Source organism: Protopterus annectens, chromosome 8.part1 (genome assembly GCF_019279795.1).
Source record: "Protopterus annectens isolate FY-2018-M chromosome 8.part1, PAN1.0, whole genome shotgun sequence".
Lineage (NCBI taxonomy): Eukaryota > Metazoa > Chordata > Ceratodontiformes > Protopteridae > Protopterus > Protopterus annectens.
The window spans coordinates 131,839,410-131,849,162 of record NC_056742.1 but is presented as its reverse complement, the minus strand read 5'-3'; the positions used below and the strand labels follow the sequence as shown (position 1 = coordinate 131,849,162).

The window sequence follows — 9,753 nt, the reverse complement described above, 5'->3', positions numbered from 1 at the left end:
TGACAGGAAGAAAGAGGTCTCCATCTACTCTTCCCTCATTAAGTCAATCATGGAGTACAATGCCCCATTTGGCATGTACCTCACTAAATCAGTAAACCCAAAACACAGAAAACAGCACAGGATACACACTGGCAAATAAAATGCATCAATCTAATATTCCCAGTGTAACACCACTGTGACCTCAGCCTTCACTAACAATGTAGTATTTCATATATTCCAGATCACCAATTGGTGACTGATGTCATTGTTAAAGTAATCAAAATGCTTATAAATACAATGGCACAGTGATATGGAGGAAAAAATGGCTACTAGCTGCTGCTTGATATGAGAGGATCTATTTTACTCAAAACACCACATATGGTTTCTAAATACATGCTTAATCAGTGACAAGACAGGAAAAGTGGGTTTGATTTTTTTATTCAAATCAGCATTTCTATATGTTATAATGCAAATGAGTGGTTATGAGTCACTGTTTGGATTACAGTAGACAGCAGCATAAGACAATAACCTGTTTGTTGTAAAATAAAATATTTGTATAAAAATAATTTACTCTCTTAGTGCATAGAAAATGGCCTATCACAAAAGGCCTTTGGCTTTTAACAAGGCGCTTAATTCAGGTGAGCTCAGTCTGACACACAAACTAGGTTAGTTGCTTGTAAACCTTTTTCAGAACAAGTTTACTTCTGCCTCTTTCAAGGCCTGGCCACAGAAAAACAATGTCAAAGAGCTCAGCTTGTCCCAGCAGATGGGCACAACTTACTGTAAACCAAATACACAATTACCACTAACAGCATTTCTGATGTGCTACTGAGTGCCACAAGGAAAGGTGCTTGGGAGGCAAAATCTGCATCTGCTCGTTGAAAGGATAGCTGTAGCACTGCTAAAGCCAGAAGACTATTCTGTACCCCAACCTCAATACTGACTGTTCTACGCAAGGGACTTGAGAGTCTCAAACAAAATGCCAGTAGGTACCCCACACAAAGTCCACAGACTGGCACGGTAACACCAGCAATAACAATGTGGGGTTGTACATTGGCAAGTATTGCTGCTCCCATCTGATAGGCCATGAAGAGTCCCCCAATAATTAGTAAAAAACTGAAAGGTCGGATAAGCAAAAGCAAAAATCCAGAGACTTTGGGAAACTTATACTTTATGAACATGCCAGTAGAAATTGGTACAGCAATGAAGAGCAGTGTTACTAGGATCTTGATAAAGGGGACATGAAGGCTATCATGAACTTGCAGAAGATGGCTATAAATAGCAGAAGAAAGTGGCATCATCCCAGTAGCCACCACAGTGGAAATAAGAGTCATTGATATGGCAACTGTCACATCTCCACCTAGGAGTAAACTGTAGAGATAACCTCCTCCTCCACCAGGGGCAGAGCAAGTAATCACTAGTCCAAGGGCAAGTGCTTTTGGCAGAGCAATTATTTTGGCAAGGGCAAAGCCATACAAGGGCATTATAACAAACTGCCCCAGCATACCCCCCAACAAGGGCTGGGGCTGCTTTAGTAATCCCTTCAAAGTCGCTAGATCCACTTTACATCCGAATGCACACTTGTTGATGAAAATCAGAGGAAGGAGCACATAAAGAACTGGATGCTCAGAAAAATGTTCCAGGTCTCCAACTAATGGTGTGGGAACAGCATCAGGCAATACATGAATACGGAACTCTGTTCTTTCTGCAATGATGATCGGCTTGTCTTTTGGATTTAGATCCAGTAACTGAAGGAGAAGAGGAGCTGTACCAGCCACACCCGAGTAAATATGAACAATGTGACTTCGACCCTGCTGCCAACCCGACCCAGAACTCTGACCCTCACTTACATTTTCAATGCGCAGAACAGCTGGATCCAAAGACTCTACTCGTAAAGTCCAGCCATCCTGCCACTGCTCACTGTCACTGTTAACTACGATGATGCCGCGTCTCCGCTCGGGAAACTCAAATTCAACGACATTACTGTCCCCAATCCTCAACAGTTCTTCTGGCCCCTGCGGCAGCACCGTGGTCCCGACCACTGCTGCCATCATAGTTAGCCCACAGATAAGAGACAACACGCCCGTTTTCATACTATCAACTTCCCTTCAGCTGTACCAGCGGGCTGGATCCCCGGTTCTTACACAGCAGTACCAGCAAGAGTGCCCTGTACATCAGAGATTTCACCGTGTGCTGTGTTGTATACTGTGCAGTACAGTAGTAGAACGTTAAAACAAAGCCGTAACCGTGGTCCGACTACACTAAACTTGCCTTCTGTCATCTGTGAGAAGATTTTGTCCTCGCCGGTAACATCTTCCGCCTCTCCAGCGCAGGTTTTCCAACCGTTTCCTTCCGGGCTCAAACGGCGCGCCCACTTGGTACCACCCACTCGAAGCCCCGCCCCAGATTGTCACTGCAGCACAGCAACAGTAGCAGCTTCTGTAGGGCAACACCCATGCCTGTTACAATGTAACATAAGTGTGGCCTTCAGGCTGTGTAAACGCCCAGGAAATTAACTGTTTGACTGCTGGTCTGCTGCAAGCCTTTCTTAGCCCGCAGTTTCTCTTTGTATTACATTCCAGAACGTTTCAGGATTCGGCTGATGAAAGAACAAACTAAAAGAATACTGAGGGTGCATGCTTCATATCTTCTTCCATCCTCCAAAAATGTGTGTACCTCTGTTAAAAATTTGAAGATGAGTCAGTAACTTAGGTTAAACTTGGCAGAAGATTTCCTGTTTTCAGAAAGTGGACACATCAGACCTCTTAAAATATAAATCATCTTCTGAACCGAAAGATAGCAGTATTTAACAAGTGTGCATCAATAGGTTCATACTAGGCTATCTGCCCTAGGGCATTTATAAGCCTAGCCAGAGTGTGTTTGGCTTTCGCCACCCATTTTAAATTAATTTTCCTGTGCCTTTTTTGAGGTTAGTATACTGTGCCTCTGTCTAACAGTGACACAGAAGTGATAGCCGGGGTAAACCTACGATCTCCCATCCACTCATCAAGATTCCTCTTGAAGAGAGTCAATGTGGGACTCTGCCTAACCTGGACTGGGATTTTATTCCAGAGTGAAGGGAGCCTCTGGGTTATGAATCTGTCCCTCCAGCATGTCCTATTTATTTCAGTGCTGAGGTTCAAGTCTCTCGAGCGCGTAGCTCGATGGGATTTCGATTTTCTGAGTTGCAGCATGTCCATCAATTCCGGGTTGGACATGGCTTTATACGTCAGGCACAGATCGCCTCTGAGCAGGCGGTATGCCACTGAGTAGAGCTGGAGTTTCTTTAACCGGGCAGCATATGGCATCTGTTTGAGCCCTTTGATCCTCTTGGTGAGGTACTTTTGGGGTCTTTCCAGTTGCTGCAGGTGTCTGGTAAGGTACATCCCAAAAGGGGCATTGTACTCAATTATGGGCCTGATGAGGGATGAGTAAAGAGGTACGATGACCTCCCCTGATCTAGATGTGAATCCCTTCATGATTAGGTGGGCTATATAAAATGTTTTTCTAACCACTTTGGCCACGTGGTTGTCAAATGAGAGATTGCTATCAACTTGGGTCCCCAGGTCACTAATGATTTCTTCTGTACTTAATGGATTACCACATGTGGTAATTTGTGGGCACTTTGTTTTTGCCAAAGGGGATGACTATACACTTTTTGGCGTTTAGCTTGAGGCCATGGTTCTAGCACCAGTTGTCTGTTTCTATGAGGCCCTTTTAGAGGATGCTTGTGTCAGCTGGAGAGTCGATTATGGCGCACAGTTTGCAGTCATCTGTGAACTTGGTCAGCCACAGTCCTTCCGTGTTGGCCTGTACCACCGAGAAATATATACCGAACAAGAGAGGTCCCAGGACTGAGCCTTGTGGGACGCCACTTGTAACTGGTTTGGAGTCTGACATGGCTCCAGCAATTCTAACCATGTGGGTTCTGTCCTTGAGCCAGTTTGCAACCCATCTAGTGACATAGGGGTTTATATTTAAGCTGGTGAGCTTATCTATAATGCCCAAGTGGGGTATTGTATCGAAGGCTTTTGCAAGGTCCAGGTAGGCTGTGTGGCCACCTTCCCCTCGTCAATGGCCTTGGTGGCTGTTTCAAAGAAATCGACCAGGTTTAAGAGGCAGGATCTGCCCTTAACAAAGCCAAACTGGGTAGGATCCAGTGTCTGTAGGTCCCCAATATCTTTATTTATGAGGTCCATGATGATCCTTTCCATAGCTTTGCAGACCAAGCTAGTCAGGCTTATGGGGCGATAGTTTCCAGGATCCGTTGAGGCACCACCTTTGTGGAGAGGGACCACTGTTGCTGTATGCCACTCTTTGGGTACATATCCTGTAGTAAGGCTAAGATTGAACAGTAGTTTTATGTTTGGGTTTAGCTCTTCTTGGAGTTCATGTAGGACGGAGCCCGGGACACCATCTGGTCCCATTGATGCTGTGTTTTTTGCTTTGGAGAGGGCGGCTCTTACCTGAGCATCTGAGATGTCAGGAGGGCAGCACTCTGTTGGGATAGATATTTGCCCTTTTGGTGGGGAGAGGGGGGAGAAGTTTGCACTGAACCTGTCAGCTAGGATGTTGGCAATGTCTGTGGGCTCGGTGTATTTTTTGTCATTTTGGACTAATTCTGAGCATATCTGGGAATTCCCACCCAGGTTCCTAACATAACTAAAGAAAGCCTTGTGATTATCCTTAGTGTCCTGTGCAATTTTTCTCTCGAAGCTGACCTTAGACGATTTTATGAGTGCCCGTAGTTTTTTGCTAATACTGATCAGAGATGCCTTCCCTTTTTGGGATATTGCTCTATCATGTAGTAGCTTCCTCTTTCTATTGAATAGTTTGTTTATGGCTGGGGTCCACCAGACAGGACATCTGCCTTTGGAGGATTGGGTCTTGGTTTTATTTGGGATTGCATGATCCATGCATTCCTGAAGGTGTTCATAGAATGCGTTTATAAAGGATTCTGTGGTCTGGGCAGTATTTTCCACAGGCTCGGGGGCTTTGAAGGATTTCGCCTCGGTTTTGAGGCGTGTGAAATTTGCTTTAGAGAAGTTTTTCACTGTGGTTTTCTGGGCAGGGGGTGGGGTCGGGATGTGAATATCCTTTGAGATTAGTTTATGTTCTGATCTTACCAATGAGGGATACACTTCTGGTCTGGAGCATAGTGTCCCCATGTTGGTGATGATCAGGTCCAGTATGTTTTCCCCTCTTGTGGGAATGGTAACAAGTTGTTGCATAGCATTTGAGTTTATAAATTCTAGGAACCTTTGGGCTAGGGTGTTGGAGCTAGAGTAATGCTCCCAGTCTATGTTTGAGTAGTTGAAGTCGCCCAGTATAATGGTGTTTGGAGAGCCGAAAAGCATGGTATGAGGTATAACCTGGTAGTGCTGGGGTGCTCTCGGGAGCCTTGAACCAGGTTTCTGTTACTGCACAGATATCGATGTTCTCCATGCTAAGGAGAGTTTTGAGTGCATGCATCTTTGAGGTTTAGACTTCTGGCGTTGAGTAGCATTACTCTTAGTTTCTTATCCCTTGTGATACCTATGGAGGTGGGTTTGTCTTTTGAGCCTTGCCTAAAAAAGGCACTATGGGGGTAGCAAGAGCCTTTGCCAATATCCGAAAGCCCAGGGGTGACAGGTGCAAGCCGCCCTAGCGAAGCATCATGGCTTGTCGAGCATGTCATCCCAGGCTGACAGGCATTGGATCCCCTTTGAATGACACCAACACTTAAGCCAATTGTTGAAATTGATCATCTTGTCTTCATATTGTGGCATCATTCTTGGTGAGGGTAAGATGCTACTCAAGGTCAGGGTCATACCGGCCTGGGCTACATGCTCAGAGAGCTCCTCTATGTCTCTTTTCATGTAGTCCAGAGAGGTACGTCTCAGGTCATTCACACCAGCATGGACAATGACTGAGTCATATTTGTACTTGCCTTGGAGTGACCTGAGTGCTTGTGTTATGTGGTGGATCCTAGCGCCCGACAGGCAGCTCACCGTGACCTTCTCCTTGTTCAGCCTGGTGAGCGGGACGTCAGTGTGCCTGACGACAGAGTCACCTATTACAAGTGTATCAGGTGTGTTATTTAGCCTTAAGGGCTGTGACTGTTCGGCACACTGGCTTTGTGAGCTATGTGTTGCACGTGTTTTGTTTTGGGGTAGCGGTTGCTTGGGTGTCTGCTTTGAAGGTCTCTGCTGCTTAGGCAGATTTTTATTTAGAGCCTCTGAGTATGTTTTTGTGTGTTTATGTGTTTGGTTTGTTGTCATGGTAGGTCTATGTGAGACTGGAATTGTAGTGAGTGTGGTTTCCTTCTCCTCCTGACTGGTTACACCAGTACTGAGTTGAGAGAGCTTAGCCTCCAGTTTGGCTATATGGTTGCATCTCTCACATGTGTTGGAACTTTGTTTTGAGTTCGTACAGTTATAAAGAAACACACTGTGCAACTATCCCTGATTTCCATAAAATAGCTTTTGTTTTATCGTAAAATATGTTACTGTGACATACACCACTGTAAACTGTCTAGATTTTTACTTCATATTCTTGGTCTGCTCCTCGTACAACTTGTGGTTTTCTGGCAAATCATTGAGGTCAGTGAAGACTGACAGACACTTGAGTTTCAGACTTCATACCCTTCAGAAAATACATGCCAACACAACAAGTTTTATTCTAGTCATCATTCTCTTTCGGCTTTTCCCATTAGGGGTCGCCACAGCGGATCATCTCTTTCCATTTCTTCCTATCCTCTGCATCTTGCTCTGTCACACCAACCGCCTGCATGTCCTCTCTCACCACGTCCATAAACCTTATCTTAGGCCTTCCTCTATTCCTCTTACCTGGCAGCTCCATCCTTAGCATCTTTTTCCCAATATACCCATCATCCCTCCTCAGCACATGTCCAAACCAACGCAATCTCGTCTCTCTTGCTTTGTCTCCAAACTGTCCAACATGAGCTGACCCTCTAATATACCGATTCCTAATCCTATCCATCCTAGTCACACCGATTGCAAATCTTAACATCTTTAACTCTGCCACATCCAGCTCTGACTCCTGCCTTTTGTCAATGCCACTGTCTCCAACCCATATAACATAGCTGGTCTCACTACACTCTTGTAGACCTTCCCTTTCACTCTTACGGATACCCGTCTGTCACAAATCACTCCTGACACTCTTCTCCACCCATTCCACCCTGCCTGTACTCTCTTCTTCACCTCTCTTCCACATTCACCATTACTCTGAACTGTTGATCCCAAGTACTTAAACTCGTCCACCTTTACCAACTCTACTCCCTGCATCCTCACCATTCCTCTACCCTCCCTCTCATTTACACACATATATTCTGTCTTAGCCCTGCTGACCCTCATTCCTCTGCTCTCTAGAGCATATCTCCACCTCTCCAGAGTCTCCTCAACCTGATTCCTACTCTCACTACAGATCACAATGTCATCTGCAAACATCATAGTCCACGGGCCTCCTGTCTGATCTCATCTGTCAACCTGTCCATCACCACTGCAAATAAGAAAGGACTCAGAGCTGATCCTTGATGTAATCCCACCTCCACCTTAAACGGATCTGTCACTCCCACTGCAGTCCTCACCACTGTCACACTACCCTCGTACATATCCTGTACCACTCTTACGTACTTCTCTGCCACTCCGGACTTCCTCATACAATACCACAACTCTTCTCTAGGCACCCTGTCATATGCTTTCTCCAAGTCTACAAAGACGCAATGCAACTCCTTCTGACCTTCTCTGTATTTCTCCATCAACACTCTCAGAGCAAACATTGCATCTGTAGTGCTCTTTCCTGGCATGAAACCATACTGCTGATCACTAATCATCACCTCCTTCTTAACCTTGCTTCCACTACTCTTTCCCATAACTTCAAGCTGTGACTAATCAGTTTTATCCCTCTGTAGTTACTGCAGCTCTGCACATCACCCTTATTCTTAAAGATAGGTACCAAAACACTTTTTCTCCACTCCTCAGGCATCCTCTGACTTTCCAAAATTTCATTAAACAATCTAGTTAGAAATTCCACTGCCATTTCTCCTAAGCACCTCCATGCTTCCATTGGTATGTCATCTGGGCCAACAGCCTTTCCATTCTTCATCCTCTTCATAGCTGCCCTTACTTCCTCCTTGCTAATCTGTTTCACTTCCTGATTCACTATCCCCACATCATCCAACCTTCTCTCTCTCTCATTCTCTTCATTCATCAGCCTCTCAAAATACTCTTTCCATCTACTCAACACACTCTCCTCTCTTGTGAGTACCTTTCCCTCACTATCCTTTATCACCCTTACATGCTGCACATCTTTCCCAGCTCTGTCCCTCTGTCTAGCTAATCGGTACAGGTCCTTTTCTCCCTCTTTAGTGTCCAATCTCTCGTACAACTCTCCATATGCCCTATCCTTAGCTTTTGCCACCTCTCTCTTTGCCATGCGCCTCATCTCCTTATACTCATGTCTACTTTCTTCATCTCTTTGACAATCCCACTTCTTCTTCGCCAGCCTCTTCCTCTGTATACTCTCCTGTACTTCCTCATTCCACCACCAGGTCTCCTTGTCCTCCTTCCTCTGTCCAGATGTCACACCAAGCACCTTTCTAGCAGTCACCCTTACTAGTTCTGCTGTAGTTACCCAGCTATTCGGTAACTCTCCACTGCCTCCCAGTGCCTGTCTTAACTCTTCCCTAAACTCCACTTCACAATCACCCTTTTTAACTTCCACCATTTAATCCTTGGCACAGCTTTCACATTCCTCCTCCTCTTCTTGATCACCAACGCCATTCTACATACCACTAATCTATGCTGCTTAACTACACTTTCACCTGCCACCACTTTACAGTCTCCAATCTCCTTAAGACTGGCCCTCCTACATAGTATATAATCAACTTGTGAGCATCTTCCTCCACTCTTGTACGTCACCCTATGCTCCACCCTCTTCTTAAAATACGATTCACCACAGCCATGTCCAACCTATACGCAAAATCCACAATCACCTGACCTTCTGCATTCCTCTCCTTAACACCATACCTACCCAACACTTCCTCATCCCTCTGTTCACTTCGCCAACATGCCCATTAAAGTCCGCTCCAATCACTAGTCTCTCACCCTTGGGTACACTCACCACAACTTCATCCAACTCACTCCAAAATTTCTCTTTCTCTTCCATCGCACACCCAACTTGAGGAGCATATGCACTAACAACATTCATCATTACACCATCAATTTCGAGCTTCATAAACATCACTCGGTCAGACACTCTCTTCACGCCTAAAACACTCTTGGCATATTGTTCCTTTAGTATAACCCCTACCCCATTTCTCCTGCCATCCACACCATGATAAAACAATTTGAACCCGTTTCCTAAACACCTGGCCTTACTTCCTTCCATCTGGTCTCTTGCACACACAATATATCAACCTTCCTTCTCTCCATCATATCAGCTAGCTCTCTTCCTATACCAGTCATACTGCCAACATTCAAAGTTCCTACCCTCACTGCTACACTCCTAACCTTCCTCCTATCTTCCTGCCTTTGGGCACGCCGCCTCCTCTTCTCCTTCGGCCAACAGTAGCCCAATTTCCGCCAGCACCCTGTTGGCTAACAGTACTGGTGGCGGTCGTTGTTAACCCGGGCCTCGACCGAACCGGTATGCAATTATGAAAAGTTCTCCGCATCAGTAATTTTTGGCAGAAGTTTTATGCCGGATGCCCTTCCTGACGCAACCCTCCCCATTTATCCGGGCTTGGGACCGGCACAAAGAAATGCACTGGCT

General features: G+C 45.5%; 1 protein-coding gene across 1 annotated transcript; it reads right to left on the bottom strand.

The window, feature by feature from the left end:
• Positions 1-401: 401 nt before the first annotated feature.
• On the bottom strand, positions 402-2,361 carry SLC10A3 (solute carrier family 10 member 3). Its single transcript, XM_044081762.1, has one exon. The coding sequence runs from the start codon at positions 2,070-2,072 to the stop codon at positions 729-731; it is 1,344 nt and encodes a 447-aa protein (XP_043937697.1). The 5' UTR covers positions 2,073-2,361; the 3' UTR covers positions 402-728.
• Positions 2,362-9,753: the final 7,392 nt, after the last annotated feature.